The sequence below is a fragment of the Mustela erminea genome, chromosome 5 (assembly GCF_009829155.1).
Source record: "Mustela erminea isolate mMusErm1 chromosome 5, mMusErm1.Pri, whole genome shotgun sequence".
Lineage (NCBI taxonomy): Eukaryota > Metazoa > Chordata > Mammalia > Carnivora > Mustelidae > Mustela > Mustela erminea.
This window is the reverse complement of record NC_045618.1, coordinates 73,680,826-73,702,085: the sequence shown is the minus strand read 5'-3', so window position 1 is coordinate 73,702,085 and position 21,260 is coordinate 73,680,826. Positions and strand designations below refer to the sequence as shown.

Below are 21,260 nucleotides of genomic sequence, written 5' to 3'. Positions count from 1 at the left end.
GGTCATGATCCCAGGGTCCTGGGATTGAGCCCTGCATCAGGCTCTCTGCTCAGCAGGGAGCCTGCTTCCCCCCTCTCTCTCTGCCTGCCTGTCTGCCTACTTGTGATCTCTCTCTCTGTCAAATAAATAAATGAAATCTTTTTAAAAATAGTAAGATGGCTGATACATACATATAAATATTTTCCCATGTATGTCAGAAAGAAAAGTTTTCATTATAATGATAACAAAAAATTACAAGTCCAGGAAAAATTGAATTATCTTTGAACCACTGAGCACTATTAAAAAAGAAACATATATAAATGGAAAGAAACAGTATGTTGTAAAACAATTAAATAATCAAATAATTACAATAAAATAAAATACAATACAAAAATAAAAACAAATAATCAGACACTTCAAGGACTTTTATTTGTCACAAATAAATTTACAAATTCAATCCAATCATAAAGCTTAAATTAAATTATGAGTAGCAGAATTCTTCTATCCTTCTTTCATTAACATCTACTGATAATGAATTATGTGAAAAAATTTGTTGTACCTACTGAAAATATAGCAATGAAGGAAATACAAAATTCTGTCTCCTAAATTCTATGAAAGTGTTTTTGTGAACAGATACAGAATTTTGTAAATGAGAATAGATTTCTGAGTTTTAGCTGAAGCTCACATTGTCAAACCACTCCCTGCTTAATTTCCCTCAAACACACAAATAGTACATACCATCCCTGGGCTCTAAAGAAAAACCCGTGACAAAATTTCTGAACAAGAAAGCAATCAAAGCACATAGCAATGGCTCTCAAATTTTGCCTGAAATACAGAGGAACAAAATTAATATGAAAATTTAATTAAGTAAAATATCTCACAGAGCTATTTTAAAACACATGCTAAATGACTAAATTAAAAAATAAAATAAAATAAAGCAGATCTTTGAGGAAAAAATTGATGAAAGGGTCATGCTCAAATCAAAATACATAAAGTAAAAAAATCACGATCATAATTATAATAAGGAATTTTAGAGTCTAAAAACAATAATAGCAACATTATGTGATCACAGAATTTTCATTTTCATATTTGTACTTCCAATATTTCTAAATGTCCAATTATGTGTCAGAATCAGAAATATCATAAATGCTACCTTTGAAACACAGTGTTTGAGTCTATCCATAGTAAGGACTGTTCACTGGTACTACGGAGTTATTTATAGAAAAGGAGCCTGAATAGCAAAAGTAAATTCATCTTTAAAACCCAGATTTCAAAATAAAACATTACTAACTACCTTCAAGAGTCCATTAGGCAACAGTCATCTAACAAAATGTTCTAGCTCTGTCCAGGTCATCATTGGCTTACTCTTCCTCTTATATGCTTTTAATGTCTAATATGTTAGCTTCCACTTGTGGATAAACAACAGCACAAAAGCTATCCTTGAAGGTCTGTGTCAAAGGACAGGGGGCTGCCCCAGTCCGAGGTTTGAGTGCAGGCAACAAGTGCCTGGGAAGCAATGTGTGCTTGCTGCGCAGAAGTACACAGCTGAGTCTTCAGGCTGGGTGTCTCTGATGTGCAGGGAGAAACGTTTGGCCGTCTCATTCAATGAGACAGTGAGTCTTTGGTCTTCTTTTGTAGCCATGCTTGAACGAATGTATATAAGGAGCTGGGGACCTTTTCCAAGTTCTTGCTTATACCAGGGGAAGTAGTCTGAGCCACCATCGGAATAACTGCAGTTGATAAAAGAGCTGCCTCCCTCCTGGACACTCAGGGTAGAAGGATGCTGCTCCACATTCTCTCCTTGGCTGAACCCTGTGCAGAAAGAAAAGGTCAGAGAAAGGAAAAGAGACTCCAGGTTATTGTGCTGCAGAATGCTCTTTTTCTACACCAACTGACCCGAGTAAAGCCAGTCTTGACTTCTGAAGAATATCCACTAATATACTCTGAACTCACAGTTAAGCTGCAGCCACAAGAACATCATTAAAGCTCCCATGGATGTCTTCATGGTTCCCCCCAGTTAAGCTCAGGTTCAGAATTGCAGCCTCCAGCCAGCTCAGCTCCCTCTCTTATCAGACTGTCCCTTCTTTCCTCTAACAGAGTACTTTCCCACATTGTCTACCAGCCAATAAGAAAAAGACTGTTGCTGCCATAGTCTAGTCCATCAGATGCACTAAAATGAACCCTCCACGTGTTCTGCATCAGCACAGGTGCACTGCCATCTTGTGGTCACATCTCTAGGGAACTCGCTGAGGAAATGCTTTTCTCTTAGCCTGTGTCTCTGAGGGACAAATCTGCATAGAGAAATCTGACTTGCTTTGAGAAATCTATTTGAATGCTGTGTGTCTTATATAATGCAAAATATTAAAAGACAGAATAGAAATTCTGAGAAATCATCAAGCTGCAAACTCAGAAAATATAACTATGTGAGTTTATTTTTGAAGTGCTTTCATTTTCCCAAATCAAAATAGATGGCATGTCCCCCAATGCAATGTTGCCTCATAGCCTCAGAAGAGCTTTCTCTAAAGGATCCACTATCCATCCTGTCATGCTTCCCACTTCCTGGTCATCACTGCTTCACATTTCATACTCCGTCATATTTCTCCTAAATGCCATGACAGTGTTCTTTCCCCAAGATTCATTGATGAAGTTCTCCAATCCTGTGAGTTTCCAGAATTATCTCTCTCTTCCCAAACCCCTTTCTCATCCACATGAATTTCTTGGAATCTTCTGATGACCTCTGTGAGAAAAAATCCAGAGAAGCATAAATATTGTGTGTGCTCAGGGAATGGTACCAAAAAGAAACTGGTCCTAAAGAACTGATCTAGAGAAATAGTCCCTGGGAAAACAAGACTACCTCACTTCCAAGACCAAGACTTTCCTAATTTCTGTGAAGCCTACTCTTAGATCCACAAAAGGACAAAGAATAAAACTCATGTGCATCCTCCTCTCCCACCATAAAAGATTTAAAGGCAGCTATAGTGAAGAATATCAACTCAAAATATAAATATATGCATATATATGAAATGTGTTTTTATGTGTGGAAAACTTTTTAATTCTGAGAATCTTCCATTCCGTTCTCCACTCCCCATAAAGTAAGAATTCTCAAATTCTTCTCTGGGCAAAATTCCCTCTACTGGTGGGAAGGTCAATTTTTGCAATTTTTAGGTGTGACCTTCAGAACTCAATGTGATCATTCATATGAATGACTCTCTTCCATGGATTAACTATTGCACAGATAAGGTTATCCCTTGTGTAAAATTCCCAGCTCCATCATGTTTTCAAAGAATATTGTTTTCCTTATGGCCTAGGAAAACTTCATCTACCATCTTCATGAACTGCAGCTGCAGGACCCCTAAATACCCAGTGATCATTTTGCAGTGTGTGACTTATGCTCATTATACTCACTCTGCCTTCAAGGGATGTGCACCTGGGATGATAAATATTTGTTAATTTGGGAAAGTCCTTAGAAATACATGTTGGTGTTCACATGACACCATCACCTCTGCCTTCCTCCTACAGAAACAGTGAGTGATATATGAGTTTGCTGGTAGAATCATAGTGACTCAGCCTGAGTCTCCCTTCCTGCCCAAGGTCTCAGACATTTATACAAATTAGAACTCTCCATTCAGGCATTCTAACCAAATGGACCACAATTTTCTCAGAGCAATGCTGCAGTTATATGACTGGGCTTGCCTTAGACACTTTTTCTTTACCCATCACAATGGCCCTACAGCAAGGAAGCAGGGTAAAGAATGCTAAACCGGAAGTGAGGAAACCCACTTTCTTTCTTGCCCAGCTTATTCACTACCTAATTGTTCCAGACTGTCATCTTGGATACAGTCTCTGATGTGAAAAATTAAGTTGAACTGAAGGATTTCTAAGGGCTCTTCCAACTCTAAATTTCTCTTATATTATATAACAATGCAAATATGTATTGAGGACTTGTTGTACACACTGTGGACTGGTGTCAGAGTGGGTGAAATTGCCTTCATCATGGAATCCCAAGACCATTTTCACAAGCACATATGATCTAGTGGGTTTGAGGTTGATCCTACCCAACCCTGAGGACTCGTTGGAAGCAGAGACATGGTTCTTAGCATGAGATCCTATCTGGTCTTTCATTATTTCTATGAGATCAATAATGTGTCAAGGAGAACTTTATCAATATTAACATGAACTAAAATGGGACTTTATTCACTGATTGAAAACTCCTCACAGGCAGTGGGACCTGGGGACTCCATTGCTGGGCCATGAGTAGGCAGGATATTCTTTTGGAGACATATTTCTTATATATATTTATTACATATAACTTATCTATTGTAGGAAGAAAAGAAAGAATCTCCTGAATTGAGACAAACTAGAGGAGGTGGATGAGCTTACTAACATGGAAAGCGAGAAGCACTTTTTAAAATATCCCAATTGCTTTCTGGATTCTGGCTTTTTCCTAAAACTTAGTTTGGAGTTTCAAAATCTCCAGCCAGGGATGTGTATACAATTTTTGAGATCATTTCAAAATGGAAATTTGGGGACTTTATTCAAAAAACAAGGAAAAACTGTCATTAGGTAATGTTTCTAGGGGAGATATTTCTAAAATTCTTTAACTTGGGACATCTGGGTGGCTCAGTGGGTTAAGCTTCTGCCTTTGGCTCAGGTCGTGATCTCAGGGTCCTGTGATTGAGCTCCACCTCAGGCTCCTTGCTCGGTGATTAGCCTGCTTCTCTCTCTCCCTGTGCCTACCGCTCTGCCTACTTGTGTGTGCTCTCTCTCTTTCTGTCAAATAAACAAGTAAAAAAAATCTAAAAAAAATTAATTAAAAAATAACATAAAATGCTTTAACTCTTCATACATATTAGTTTCATGTCTCTGATTTTAATTTTTTAAGACTTTTTACTTATTTATTTGACAGACAGAGATCACAAGCAGGTAGAGAGGCAGGCAGAGAGAGAGGAGGAAGCAAGATCCCTGCTGACCAGAGAGCCTGATGTGGGACACGATCCCAGGACCCTGAGATCATGACCTGAGCCAAAGGCAGAGGCTTTAATCCACTGAGCCACACAGGCACTCCTGATATTAATGTTTTAAAGACTTATTTTCTTTTCAACTATCTCAATCAGGTTCAAAGAAAAATGAGGCCAATGTACTGAGGTTTTCAGTCCATCTCATACCCCCACGCAGGTATGGGCTTCCAACTATCACCTTCCCCATGACTATTTCACAACAGATGAGCCTACACTGCCACATAATGTCACCCAAAGCCCACAGTTTTTCTAGGGTTCACTCCTGCTGTTGGACATTCTGTGGGTGTGAACAAGTGTATAAGGCATGTATCCACCATTATAGTATCATAGAGACTAGGCTCACTACACTAAGTATTCTCTGTGTTCTATTGATCCCTGATGCTCTCCTCAACCCTTGGAAGCCACAGTTTTTTACTTTCTCCATAGTATTGCCTTTTCCAGAAAGTCAGAGGATCAGAATCATACCCTATGTAGCCTTTTCAGATGGGTTGTATTCACTTAGTAAAATGCTTTTAAGTTTCCCCTATCTCCTCATTCCTTCATGGTTCATTTCTTTTTAGCAGCAAATCATATTCCATTGTTTGGATGTAACACCATTTATTTATTCATTTGCTTATTAAAGAACATGCTGTTTACTTCATAGTTTTGGCAAATGGGAATAAACTGCCCAAAAACACCTGTGTAAGGTTTTTGTGTGGACATAAGTTTTCAACCCTATGGGTAAAAGGACTCAGGAAGGCCATTGCTAGATCATAGGATAAGAGTATGTTAGTTGTGTAAGAAACTACCAAACCACTTAATTGAAATGTCCAGGTAAACACTTTGCATTTGTAGTAATTTCCTGTAGGTATTTACTACACCCTTTGCTGCATGTCAAAGCCCCAGCTAGTCCAAAGCAGGCACAGACACCACAGGTGGCCCAGCCAACTGCTCAGCTCTCACACAGCCTGCTGTGACCCAGAACCTGAGTCTGCATGTGTTCCTGCCTGAGTCCTGCTGCCCACCTCTCTCTTTGCTCAGGCACTTGTTCCCCCACTTATGGGACTCACTTATAAAAGACAGGTACAAAGCTAAAACTAGTATTAATTTCAAGACAGTGAGGGCACAGCATTAAACCAAAGGCAGGGTTCCTTGAGAGAGTGGAGCAGTTTCCATGCTCAGGAAGCTAACTTTCCTCCCAGCTTCAGGGAGTCTGCCCATCTATCTCAATCTGAATTTTCAGGGGCACAGGACTTCCTATCAGTGCCCTTTTCTCAACATAAAAACTAGTGCAGGCTGGAACTCAGTATGTGCTGGAATCTTCCACATGCAAGTTTCAACTTTGGGTTTGGGGTCAACAGTCTTTTCTCTGTCTACAACAGAGAAGGGGATCATTTAGGGTTGTCCTGGAAGCTTTTGACTCCTGTTTCCAAACTGGGAATGATTTTACATAATCATGAAAAAGGATTCATTCAAAATGGAAGGAAGAACAATGGATTTTCATGGAACATAATGAAAACTTCCATGAGCTGTTCGCCACAAGAAATGGATACCTCTGTCAGTGATATATGTCAACACATCATACAAACTGATCAAGGAAATCATTCAGATTTTGTGATTCTACAATCTTCTAGATGAGGTACTCAGAGGATAAGCTCTCCTGTCACCTCAGATTCACTAACATTGGATTCCACCAAGTCACTTATGCTCTAAAATCTTCCCTTTATTTGCGAATAAAATGAACATACCTATTTACAGTGTATTTCCTCACTGAAATAGAAAATATATGTAATGAGACAAGTAGTGTGTCTGGCCCTCAAAAAATTATTTTATTATATTTGTATTTCCCATAGTGAAAAAGCTAAACACAAACTTAAAAAAATGTTACGTACATTCTCCTTACTATTCTTTGAAAATAAAAAATCTACAGTAACTAAAAAATTCAGTCAGATCCCTCTGTTTGTTCAAGATCTTCTAATTGTTCAAGACATTTCCATTTGACTACTTACAAATAACTTATATGCTGACTGCAAGGATATCTGTGTTCCCAGGGTACTGGATATGGGCATCTCTGTCACTTGCTCCAATGCTGCCATGGTAGAGCTCTTTACCTGCAAAGGGCTTTCTGGGGGAAGAGGCAGGCAAGAAATGTGAAATGACACTTCAGATGGGTCTAATTTTAAGAGGAAAAACATGCCCTAAGATAAATCTGAAAGTCTGAACATGTGCAAAGCCTGCTGTGGGGTAAATGCCAGCCCCAGGGAAGGGTGGGGGCTGCAGGTGCAGCTGCAGTTTGGGTGCCGGTTGCAGATCACCAGGGAGCATTGTGCCTCCTGCACACAGGTAGATGGCTGAGTCTTCCAGTCGGGAGGCCCCGATGTAAAGGGTGCTGGACTGTTCCCTAGTATTCACTGTGCAGTTTAACCTCCCACTGCGCTGCATCCCTGAAGTTATGTAAAACAGCCTGGTGAGACTGCTGGCCCTAGGATGCTGTCGGAACCACTGCACACTGCCTAGAGTGCTAGAAAAAGTGCACTTCAGAGTAGAGCTGGCTCCTTCCTGGACGCTCAGCGTTGAAGGGGTCTGCTGCACTGTCATCCCTCTCACCCCTGTGTGGAAAGAGAAACGCAAACACTAGTGATGTCACCAGGAGGTCACTGATGCAGTTTCCAAACTTGCAAAATATCCTAAGACACACCGCTAAGGTTGTAAGACCCATTTGGAGGTCCCCCCACCACTATGGGCTGGGGGCTGTGGACTCCACCCGAGTACCCATGAGGAACGCCCCCACTCACAGCAAACCTGAATGCACAGGAGCCCCAGGAGAGCTCCCCAATGTCTCCTCATGATTTCTTGTCTACTTGATGAGGTACTTCTGCCTACTGCAGAGCGTAGAGTCTCAGATTCAGAGAAACTGTGTCTTACAGTCAATTCCTTTCAACAGAACCGAGCACCAATCACACCTTAGCCCTGTCATTCACAGAACTCCAGACTCCACCCACAGGGGCCCAGGACAGGGCACAGTCATGTCTCCAAAACTGTGCTGGCCAACAGTGCAGGGAGGTAGGGGCAATACTTCTAATATAGGAGGAAAATTTTTTTTTTCTTAAAACACTTTATATAAGGGATTTGTGAGATAGTGTGTGAGGAAAGGTGAATGATATTTCTAAAAGATTCAAGGTCTAATGGGGATTCCACAAAACCTTGAAGAATTATAGTGAAAAGTGTCTCCATTCCCCAATTTGCATAGTTTGTTAGACCATGTGAGAATTCAACTATATGAAAATATGATAAAGGAAACCATCTGATATCATGTGTTATATATATTGCTGAAGTAATCATAATTTCTGAAATTACAACAGTTCTAGACCAAGACAGACAGTTACAATCTGTATTGATTATTATTGCAATCAGAATTTGGCTGATGAAAAATAAAAGGTCTGCACAATGTTCTTTCTAACTTTCACATTTCCATCTCTCCTGTGCAGTTCATGGACCAGCTCATCCACACAGCTGAGTCTGACTGGGCCACTTGTTGCTGTTCAAAGTCAATGCTGTCCTCTCCCTTTCCTTCTCTTTGTTTTCCTTATTGTTTCCTCTCTTCTTTTCCTCATTCTTGCTCCCTCCACTCTCAACAGAGATATGTATAGTGGATTTCTAGAAACATGGCTTCAGATGTCTGAGGTTGATATGAAATGGCAGAACGTTAAACCCGAGATGAAATTTGCACAAACCCCGTCCCCCTTCTTCCCCACCTTTGCTATCTATAATTGGACTGGCTCACATGATTTCTGTTCTCTCTTAACTGTTCAACCTTGGACTATCAGAGAAATCTTTATTTCTGGTAAAGCCTAGTGTGCCCCCTAGAGTAATGAAGCTGTCAGCAAAGACACCTCAGAGGAAGCAGCTCTGCAGACACAACCCCAACCCTATTCATTCCAAGATTCCTGATGAAGGAAGTGCCCATGATCAGAAAATAAAATAACTGCTTGGATTGAATGAGGACTAAAAGAGAACCAAATTCTACTTTTAAAAGGGAATTTCATGGAAATGGATATAAAAGATAGTTTGGTAAGTCTCATCTTGTTCTACTTATTTGATTTCATTACCTTAGATCAAAAGAAATCCATAAATAGTTATTAAGCCTTTAGTTTCAATGGGGTAATTTACTAGAGCTAAGAATATATAAAAGAATAATGGAATATTATTCAGCAGTTTAAAAGAATGAAATCTTGCCATCTGCAACAACATGGATGGAGCTGGAGAGCATAATATTAAGGGAAATAAGTCAGTCAGAGAAAGATAAATACCATATGATTTCACTCATGTGGAATTTAAGAAATAAGCCAAATATGGAAAAGGAAAAAAATAAGACAGAGAGAGAGAAATCAAGAAACAGACTCGTCATTAAACAGAACAAACTGATGGTTACCCAAGGGAGAGAGGCTGGGGATTGGTTAAATAGGTGAGGAGATGAAGCAGTGCCCTTGTCCCGATGAGCAAACACCAGGTGTTCTGTGGAAGTGTTGAGTCACTATATCGTACACCTGAAACTAATACAACACTGTATGTTAAGTAACTGGAATTTAAATAAAATCTGTGAGTGAGTGAATGAATGAATGAACCTTTTAAGATAATACATAAAAGTGGATAATATACTAGTTTACAGTCTACAGGGGAAAGAAAAAGGTAAATAGCTATAATAGAATCAATGAGTGGGACCCTAGGAGGAATGAAAAGGAAAAACTATCTGATCCCAGAGGAGGTGGAAATGCTTGTACTTTGGGTCAGTGTGCAAAATCTTATGAAAAATGTGATCATTTTCTCCTTTCTTGTTTTTGGTGAAAGAACAGATGAGAACTCCCATAAACCTTTATGATGGCTTTTATGATTGAAGAGATTGAAAAATGCACACTGTTGGTGGGAATGCAAAATGGTGTAACCATGGAAAACAGTATAGAGGTTCTTATACTGTATAAGAAGTTCTTTGAAAAGTTGAAAATAGAACTACAATGTGATCCAGAAACCCTACTTCTGAGTATTTATCAAAAAGAATTGAGGGGCGACTGAATGACTCAGTTGATTAAACATCTCACTCTTGGGACGCCTGGGTGGCTCAGTTGGTTAAGCAGCTGCCTTCGGCTCAGGTCATGATCCCAGCGTCCTGGGATCGAGTCCCACATCGGGCTCCTTGCTCGGCAGGGAGCCCGCTTCTCCCTCTGACTCTGCCTTCCACTCTGTCTGCCTGTGCTCGCTCGCTCTCTCTGACAAATAAATAAAATCTTTAAAAAAAAAAAAATCTCACTCTTGATGTGGAATTAGGTCATGATCTCAGTGTCCTGAGATGGAGCCCCATGGTGGGCTCTGTGCTGAGCGTGGAGCCTGCTTAAGACTCTCTCTCTTCCTCTGACCCTCCCCACCCCCAACTCTCTCTCTCTTTCAAAAAAAAAAGAGGGACACCAAGGTGGCTCATCAGTTAAGTGTCTGCCTTTGGCTAGGGTCATGATCTCACCATTCTGGAATTGAGCCCTACATCAGGCTCCCTGCTCAACAGGGAATCTGCTTCTACCTCTCTCTCTGCTGCCCCCTGTTTATATTTATGCTTTCTCTGTGTATGTGTCAAATGGATGAATAAAATCTTTTAAAAAAATTGAAATCAGGATCTTGAAAAGATATTAAGCACTCCTATGTTCATTACAGCACTGTTCACAATAGCCAATTAGGGAAACAGCTTGAATGTCCAAAAACAGTTGTACAGATAAAGAAAGTGTGCTCAATACATAAATGGAATACTATTCAGCCTTAAAGAGAACAACAACAAAAAATGAAACCCTGCAATATGCAAACATGTGGATGAATCTTGAGGCCATTATGCTAACTGAAATAAACCAGTCACAGTAAGACAAATAATGCATGATTCCACTTAAATGTGGTATCTATGATATTCAAACTCAAAGAATCAAAGAGTGAATCAAAGAAGAGTTTGCCATGGGCTCTGGGGACAGTATAATGGGGAGTTACTGATCCATGAGCAAGATGAAAGAATAGAGAGTTGCTCTACAACATTGTACCCATTCCAACAATCATGTATCATACACTTAAAAATTCCAGAGGTTCTGTGTCATGGTAAGTGTTCTTTATATTTTACAGATTGATTAAAAAAAAAATAAGACCCTACAGGTCTCACCTGTTACAATGGCAAAAACTAAAACACTAATACCACCAAATGCTGGTATCAAAAACTTAGGAATATCCCAGATCAATCCAGTGAAACTCACCAAAGTGGTAATTAATAAAAGTGTCATGTGCACACACCAAAAAGACAGTTCATGAACTGGGAGCAATCACACTAGGGTATGGAAAGAGGCTCAGGAGTATATAGTTAAAAAGCATCTTATATCGTGAGGAGACTGAGAGTGTCTGCTCTGTTTTAAAGAATTCAAGAGGTAAATGTGTATTATTAATGTGTGTTAATAATGGAGTTTTATTAAAGATTATATTTTTAAGCAACCTCAACCCTCACCATGGGGCTCAAATTTACAATGATGAGATCTGGAGTCACAGTTCTACTGAAAGAGCCATTCATCACCCCCCTAGTTTACCACGTTTATCCAAATATCTGAGGACAACTCTTATTATATACCCTTTTGGATTGTTTAAAGTATAGTTTCACATGCGTTTATATTTATACAGGTTTGAAAATAAAATTTATGTTTTAAGTCAATTTAACAAAAAATTACATTATACTAAGAATATATAACTAATACAACAGGAAGTATATTAATATTCTGATCATAGCTCATTCATAAAATCTGCAGATAAGGAGATGATAATTTTAAAAGATTGCCACAATATTGGCAAACTCTGTCAGTGCAACATAGACATTGCTTTTCTATTATTCTTTACGCATCTGTACTGACTCCCATACATTCTCCCAATTGCATGATTTGTGGCCCTCTGTGAAAGGTTGCAAAACAGGAGTTAGAGAAATCAATGAGATTTCCCTCCCCATGTCACCTAACTATCGATATTGTTAAGAAACATCAGTGAAAGAGCATTTTCTCTCACCATATTTTCTGGGCACTGAGAACAATCACACTTGAGTTCTTACTGTCAGAAAGCCAGCTGATCTGTTTAACTGGTCAGGACATGAACCATATCTTCCCTTCTGTTTCTGCTCCCAAGCCTTCATGCTGAATATCAGCCTGAGCCTGCCACCTTGTTCACTAGAAAAGAAAGCAGGGCCAAGGTTCCTGGTCTCTCTTTTCCTTGCTCGGGTACATGTGTTTCTCTTCCTTTCTTCCCTTCCCTTTCTCTACTAACAGCTGGTTTGGAGCTGAAGCTCTCGCATCACCTCTCCTGCCACACTTTGTCAGGAAGACACTGGGCAGAGGCCACCTTCTCAGGCACACTGTGTGTCTCTAAAAGTGTATAGACACAGCAACACCCACCAGGGTGCCATGAACAACTTGTGGGGCTGGACGTTCACTGCAAGGATGAGCAAGAGACCACTTCATTGTTATGTGGCTTTACCTTGAAATTACTTATGCTCTGGCTGAGGAACTCTTGGCATGAAACTGGTCTCAGTGTCACTAAGAAACAGCTGGGGTTGAGGAATGTCACTTCTGGTTCCTAGTCATTTGTATGATTTTTGTATCAAACAGACACTGAGGGACAAACAACAGATTGTACTGGAACCAGAGTGGTTCAGGCAGAGACACTCAGCTTCCAGGGCCCTGTTCTGCTCAGAGTTTGCGCTCAGCTCCCCCTGCAGTCCCCATCACTGTGTCGTACATGGCACAGTAGTACACAGCTGCATCTGAGGCTTGCACTGAGCCTTTCTCCAAGTGGAAGGATTTGGAATCTTTGTTGTAGGTGGCTTCAAATCCTTTGTTGCTTCCCTTCTCCTTGTCCCTCGAGGCTTTCAGAAGGAGCTCTAGACCTTCTCCTGGATACTGGACATACCAGAAAAGAGTGGGGTAAACTGTTGTTGTATAAGTACAGTTGATAGTCAGGGAAGCCTCTTCTGAGAGGGTCACTTGGCTCTCCACCTGAGTCACTGAGTCTCCATGGGTTTGTCCTGAGGGAAAATAAAAGAGACCTGTGTCACCTTATGTATAAGCTCTTGGAGAAATTACAGTTAAGCATTTTGTTAACACAATGGAAGAAAGAATCCAAATTTTAAGAGATATTTTACTTACCAAGCATTAAGAGTACCACAGTCACGAAGACTGGGGAACACTTCATCTTTGGAGTGTCACCTAAATAATGTTCTTCATTCTTACCATGGAGAAGGTTGGAGTGACAGAAATGATCAGTGGATGCCCACATTTCACACAGGAAATGTGATTGTGGTAGGAAGCTGCACCCCCTGGTGGACAGGGACTGAAATGCTTGCATGTTGGTCAGAATCTTCCCCAAATCAGCCAGCTGTTTCATCCCTGACTTCATGAGACACATGAAGACTTTTAATCTCACAAAAAAACTGTTTAAAATGCTCAAGAACATGGGTGTCTTCTCAGCTACAGAAATTCCCTGGGATGTGTGTTAAAGAACTTCCATATCAGGTAGGGTAACAAGAACAAAATAGACCTTAGAGGTCAGGATTGCTGTTGTTCAGACTTCCAAAAGCCAACTTTTGTAGCAACATGGACGGGACTGGAAGAGATTATGCTGAGTGAAATAAGTCAAGCAGAGAGAGTCAACTATCATATGGTTTCACTTATTTGTGGAGCATAACAAATAGCATGGAGGACATGGGGACTTAGAGTGGAGAAGGGAGTTGGGGGAAATTGGAAGGGGAGGTGAACCATGAGAGACTATGGACTCTGAAAAACAATCTGAGGGTTTTGAAGGGACGGGGGGTGGGAGGTTGGGGTACCAGGTGGTGGGTATTATAGAGGGCACGGATTGCATGGAGCACGGGGTGTGGTGCAAAAATAATGAATACTGTTATGCTGGAAATAAAAAAAAAATAAACAGTTTTTTTAAAAAAAAAAGTATTTTCATATATCCATTCAGAGCCAGCCAATAATCCAATAGAATGTCATAAAAGTGTTTTAACTTGAAATCAAAGGAGGTAATAAGAAGTCACATCATTATTCTTCATTTTTCAGACCTGCACCCCACATGTGGAACAAGGACTGTCATTCACTGTATATTTGCTAAATTAAACAAAAATAACAAATGAACAGGTTTTGATTGAGGAATCACTATTACTAGAATACAATATTTCCTCAGTCCTAAATCATACCAATTGTAAGGGATGCAATATTTTTAATCAAAGCTTTTTAGGAGGAAAAACCTCACATTATCTTGGCAATAGTCAAATATCTCTGCATTTCAAAATCATTTGAAAAGTGAAAAATATTAGCCCTAGCCAGAAAAAAACCATAATCACAGTTATCTAATCCCTATAGAAATTATTAAGGTAGGAATACCTTATTCCACTATTTCAATGATTCTAATATAACATAACTAGTATATGTGAATCATGCAATAAGTATTAATCATATACTTAGTAGATATCTAGCCTTGAGGATGCTTTTCACTGTTGCTGTGTGTATCATTATGTTGCCATACTTTAATCAAATAATTTTCCTCCGTAGGGTAGGGAACCTTGAAGATGTGGATTTGTATCAAATGCCTGTAGTATGATGTAGGATTCCCTTCTCCCCAGCTTTTCAAATTGTTAAAGACATAACAGCTTATGTTCACACAGTAGCTGATAGTAAAACCAATGTACCAGTTATTTAAAATTACACATATTATGATCCCATCACTAACTCCAGGGCTCATATTTTGCAGGATTGAGACCCACAAGTTTATAATTTTTTAAACTTTTTAAAAACTCTCTACCATGGTTTTGTCATAGCCGGTGCCACACTGGTTTGTGAGATTTCATTTGTGATAACTGCCCTCTAGCCAAGATGGTCATCAAATATCAGGGGCAAATGTCCAGAGTCTGCATGGGAAAATGTCCCTGTGACTAAACAAATTTTTTTAAAACTGGTCTTTTTCTACAATACACCAAAGACAAAAACAAGCACTTCCTTAGCTCCCATTTTATGATCATTTATTTTTAAAAACTAAACAAAATAAAAACACTTCTAAGGATTATCAGAATAAAGTTCTGGAAAGGGACACATCTTCGGTAAAGTCCTATAAACATTCATCTCCAGACACGTAGAGAAAGCTTAGCTCAGGCTGTTTCCTGCAGGTGGAAACACGCCTCCTTCCCACAATATCCACAAAGCTGCCTCTCTCCCTGTTTTAGATCATAGAGGAGACACATTTCCCCAGGGCTTCTTCCTACCTAGCCACATGGAAGCTATGACCACCTTCAGAAGCCTGGAGAGCAACATGTTCGAGTTCTCCCACGAGATGGAAAATTTCTTCTTCTTCTTCTTCTTCAATATAAGGACTTGGCATTGTGAGGGGAGCCTGACAGGGTGAGGGAAGGATTGCTGGGTATCTGCTGTTGAATAAGAAACAGGGGTTTCCTGGTGTAGCAAGTGTGTGGGTCATGTCATAATTCTCATGTCCCAGTCAGAGTCCCGCTACCCTACATCTTTTTGCATTCAACAACCTTTAACTTGGAAACAATTATCTCTGAAAATGAATTAGTAAAATTTTATATTGAAATGAGGATTGATGGTTTAACTATGCTGTGTTCAATCATTGCATCTGTGATGAATATGGGTGGGTGTCACTTACTTAAAAATACTCCATGTGGGGCACCTGGGTGGCTCAGTGGGTTAAAGCCTCTACTTTTAACTCAGGTCATGATCCCAGGGTCCTGTGATTGAACCCCGCATCAGTCTCTCTGCTCAGCAAGGAGCCTCCCCCCCCCCCACTCCACCCTGCTTCTGCCTACTTGTGATCTCTGTCAAATAAATAAATAAAACCTTCAAAAAATACTTCATGTAATGGATTATGAAAGCAACATATGATTGAAAATCATATTTCCTCACATTACATATGCTGCTCTTTCACCTAAGGTAGAAATGAATCACGTTGTGATAAGAAGGCAAAGTGTTTAGACATTCATTGTAGCTCTTTCAAGGTACCTGTTGTTATGCCACTGTTCCTCCTCACTACTCATATCTGTTAAGATGCCTATGTTGAGGCCAAAAGTAGAAAAGTCCAATAACTCTTTGCTGAAGAGTTCAGGTTCAGCCCTCAGACAATAGACCTGCCACCAAGGTCTTCTCCTTACTGTTCAATTTCCACAGCTCAGCTCTGTTCAGAAAGGCCAGAATAGACACCAGAGTTTGGTCATTAGGTTATCAAGCCTTTGAATGTATGTTTTTCCCTTGCCTTAGCTGAACCACAGTAAGATTCCATGTTTGTATGTTCAGTCCTAAAGGGAATATACTGTAGGTGACCCTATACTCCTCCACAGAACTTTTGATCATATAATAATTGATTGTATTAGAACTTTCCCTGTGTAAGTATGTTAAAAATAAGGCTGTGCCCTAATGATATTCCTCCACATCATAACAAACAGCAAAGATCCATTGCCTATCATTGTCTGTCTCTTGATACAGCAGCCAAGGCTTAACATCCTTTCCTCAACATCACTGTAGCCTCAGCTAAATTGGTTGAACCATCTTCAGAAATTGCATTGTATATGTCTGCATGAAACACGATGGAACCACATAACATACACACTGGCCTCCTCTCTAAGGGATAGACTATATCTAAAAACGCCCAGCTAGCTGAGTAAATGGAAATATTATTAATTTCTCCTCCTATCATTCAACTTTAATATATTTCTTAATGAAAGGAATCTCATAATTGTGCTTCTGTCATTCAGGAAGTGCTCATGTGCTGGACAGATATTTTGGACATCCCACATCAAATTCCGAATTAATAGATTCTTAAAAAAATAATTTTATATTAAACATTGAAGAAGACAATATCAGCCTGGTCATGAAATTAGTACTCTAGACCCCTTTAGCAGAAGCAGTGCTAATTCTAGTAGCTGAACTAGTGGGTATCTCTCAGGCACACCATTTAAAAAAAAATTATGTGGTTGATGTCAGGTAATATGTTTTTAATGTAGGAAACAGCTTTCAAATACTATAAAGATAATGAAGTTTCTTAACATTTTAACTTTCTTTAACCTTCTCATGCATTTTATTAGAAAGATGCAGAAAATACATGAATTTTTTTGAAGTCTTCATGCTATTCAAAATATTTTTTGCCATAAAGACAAAGTCTCACAATACAAAGGACCCTGTAAAGCAGGGAAACATGAAGAGGTTATTGTATAAACACACCTTTCTAATCAAGTTTCCTGTGCAAGAGTCTCTTATAGAGCATAAAGACAAGTCCATAGAAAAGTTTAACAATTGCATCATAGGTGTAGAAAATTTGGCCCCAATTTTGTAAAGAATCACTAAAAATAACTGATTTCTTTGATCCATGAGAACAAGATATATCAAAGTCAGGATAGCATCCTGATAGAGGTAAATGATCACCAATGAACACTTACTAAAATCTGCCAGAGACAACACATCACAGAAGTGGCATACTGGATGCAACTTTAAATGAACACTGGTGGGGAAACTTTTCTAGGATAGCAGATGATAGGGTCTTCATTCTCTCTTGGAACTGATAAAATCCCATAAAATCTGGAACCATGGAATATGGTCTGGAAATCTGTCCCAAGGAAATATTTGAGTATCTCTAAAAGGATGTTACACAATTTCATTCCCTTCATCATCTATGTGTATGTAATAATAATAGTATTTTATTTACTGCATGGATTGAAGCCCTCTCCCATCTGAAAATAACACCAATCACAAAAGTTAAAAATCAACTAGATTTTGGGGTACCTGGTTGGCTCAGTCAGTTAAGTGTTTACGTTTGGCATAGGTCATGATCTCAGGGTCTAGAACTGAGCCCCTCATGGGGCTCTCTGCTCAGTGGGGAGCCTGCTTCTCCTTTTCCCTCTGCGGCTCCCTCTGCTTGTGCTCTCTCTCACTCTCTCTTTGCTCACTCTCTCTCCTCTCTGTCAAATAAATAAATAAAATCTTTTAAAAAGTAATCAACTGAATTTTGTGTTTACTACTGGTGCCATTTCAATTAATCTCTGTGTGGAAAACATTTCTCTGGGACAGTTTGGTCAGTTAGCCCTCACATAGAAACTTCACTTTTCCTATCACCCTCATCCTCAATCCTCTCTTATAATGGAAACAAAAATAGAATATGAAAACTGAAATGAGTTACTGTAGCAGATACACTTGGACTACTGTGGCCTAGTACATGTTAGCTTTAGCCACATCCTTTCTTCATGAAGTCCTGCGCTGTCTTAACATAAACTGTTCCCTGTTGCCCACATAACTCAGGATTTCCCAACCCAACCCTTCACAAACTTCCTAGATAAATAAACTCTTGATACTTTTCCTTCCATCCCAGGCAGCGATTACTCTCCTGGCCTTTCATTTAATCAGCTCTAAACAAAATCTCAGAGAAAGACTGAGATTGAGACGTGTGAGATAACCTTATTAGGCACTTTTTGTTACCAGTTTAGCAGATAACCTACCAGAAATGGAACCTTGGTTACGTGTGTACCAACTAGTATGGCATCCCGCAGCCTTCACTGACAGGAATGGGAAATGTTGCTCATATTAGAGCAAGCTTGCTTGCTTCCTTCCTTCCTTCCTTCCTTCTTTCCTTTCTTTATTTCTTTCCTTTTTCTTTTTTTAGTAGGCTTCATGCCCAGTGTAGAACTCCACACAAGGTTTGAACTCACCACCCTGAGATCAAGACCTAAGCTGAGATCAAGAGTCAGAGGCCTAACCAACAGCTGCCAAGGTACCCCTCCTGTTAGAGATCTTAAACTGAGATTTCAAGAGAATCTGCAGAAGCAGACAGTTCATGAAAGTGAGTGCTGACCCAAGAAATGTGAAACAAACATCTACAGCATGAAGCAGATAGCTCCATCCAAGGCCATTAAAAGAGATAGCAGATATTTGGCAATACTGATTATCATAATCTTCTGTAGATTCTTTTGTTTCTTTGTCCTTTTAGGAATATATTCCCATTTTAATAATACTTACATATTTCTGAATTACCTGATTTTGTTCTTTTACTAATAAAATAACTTGAGTATAGCCTTTATTAGAGACAATACTCATCCTAATGCTGTAGTTCACCTTTACTAAGCCATTGGTAGTGCAGCAAAAGTAAAATATTACTGGACATGTTATTTTGTGCCAATGCCTGGAAAAGTCAAATAATAACCAGATCCCAATTAGAATGACTAAAGGAAATTTTGATCAATAAAATTTGTCTTAAAATGTTAGAAAAATTTAGAATAGAGTTGGTACAATGAGACTTATATGAAGAACATGTCTCAATCTGAATATGTTATTTCTCATATGGAGTGCTGGTCCAACACTCCATTGAACCACTCTGTCATTGACTGCTACATTGTTTCTTTTCTAAAACTATAAATTAAATCTTTAAAGCCATCCAAACACTTGATAGCTTATTTCTATAAAATAACATAAAATTTCAAAAAATCAGGACTAGGAAACACTGAGAGTGACAGCAGAGGTGGAGGTTATACCTGTGCCCAAGGCACGTGCTTCCTATCCCTAAGATTCAAAGTGATTAGGTATTGTGGTCCATTCATATGACATGTTTAAAGGAGAAAAATATGAAAGAACAAGAAGGATGTATAAAAAGTTATGGATGGGAGAGAGGATGACTACAAAGTTATAAAACAGGGGATTTGTGTGGAGCAATGAAGTTGTTCTCTATCATGATTGTATCATGGTTATATGAATCTATACCAGATATTAAATTTCAATATTCACAGATACAACTGTACAAGAAAATAGTCCATTTTTCATATAGTTTCTTTAACAAACATTTCAGACATTGAGAAAATAAAACAACTAATGTGGTTTCTATTTTCATGACTCAACACTGCCATATATATATATATATATATATATATATATATATATATGATTTTCTCATTTTGGAAAAGAAAACATCAGCTATGCCTCAGTGATAAGCAAAATGGTAATAACAACAACAACAAAAATTGGGTGAAAATGGAGGAAAAAAAACCCCAAATAATTACAAATATGATTAAGTTAAGGATCCTCAGATGGGTAGATAATATAGGTTCAAACTCAATCACATGTATACTTAAGAGAGAAGCTGAGGGAGGCTTGATGACAAGAAAAAAGAGAAATCAGTGAAACCATGGAAGCAGAGTTTGGGTGGTGTGGTCACAAGCCAAAAAATGCCAGCAGCAACCAGAGCCAAAGAGGCAAGGAACAGTTTCTCCCCACAGCCTCTGGAGTAGGTACAGATCTGTTGACATCAGCCCTGTGAAAATAATTTCAACTTCTGGTCTTCAGAACAATGGTAGAAAGAATTTCTGTCACTTTAAGACAACAAGGCTGTGATAAATTGCCCAGAGACGGTAGGAAACAAATCCACTAGCAATTATAAATTCTTAAAGCCTAAATGTGTCTGTATCTAAGCTATATATTGACTCTGCACACTCTGACTAAGCATTTTCTTTTCTTCTGTTGAATACATTCTCACCTAAGTATGATCAAGCAGTTAAGCTAACAATAACTGTACCCACTTTCTCTTCCATCTTGGTTTAAGAAGAAATAAAACAGTAGAATATAAGCTGTGCTTCCCTCTGACTCCTTTTTCAGGCTTGGAGGAAATGGACCTATCAACAGTCACCTTGCTTCTACTAGACAGGAGGTAGTGGTGTTATCAAATAATCAAAGCTTGTTGAGGTGTTGGGCTACAGTACTGACCTTTTTTATCCAGATATTTTAAAAAATTTATTTATATATTTGACAGAGAAGGAAAGATTGCAAGAGAGTGAATATGAGCAGAGGAGTGGGAGAGGGAGAAGCAGGTATCCCGCTGAGCGTGGAGCCGGATGCCAGGCTAGGAGGGGTTATGGGGGCGGTGTGTGTGTGTGGGGGGGTATGTTGGGAGAGCTCCATGCTTGGCTTGATCCCAGGACCATGGGAACATGACCTGAGGTGAAGGCAGATGCTTAACAACTGAGCCACCTTGGTTCCCTTCTTATTCAGATATTTTAAACTGAATTAAACCTAACGACTTTCCCTAGAAGAACAAACCAGGTAGCTCATAACCATCAACCATAACTCAGTTAAGCGAGATCATTCTCATCATACCAAATCACCAGTTATATCCATCCATAGGAAAAACATGAGATATCTAGAAAATAGCCTACCCCTGAGCAGGGGTGGGAGAATTAGGGAATCA

General features: G+C 39.2%; 2 gene segments (V, D, J or C); both read right to left on the bottom strand.

Annotated features, from left to right (window-relative positions):
- Window positions 1-395: 395 nt before the first annotated feature.
- Window positions 396-2,124, bottom strand: LOC116591105. The segment is given in 2 exon segments: window positions 396-1,791; window positions 1,933-2,124. Coding segments are annotated over 2 exon segments (411 nt in total).
- A 10,597-nt stretch (window positions 2,125-12,721) lies between these two features.
- On the bottom strand, window positions 12,722-13,289 carry LOC116590181. The segment is given in 2 exon segments: window positions 12,722-13,056; window positions 13,178-13,289. Coding segments are annotated over 2 exon segments (381 nt in total).
- Between the last annotated feature and the right edge of the window lie 7,971 nt (window positions 13,290-21,260).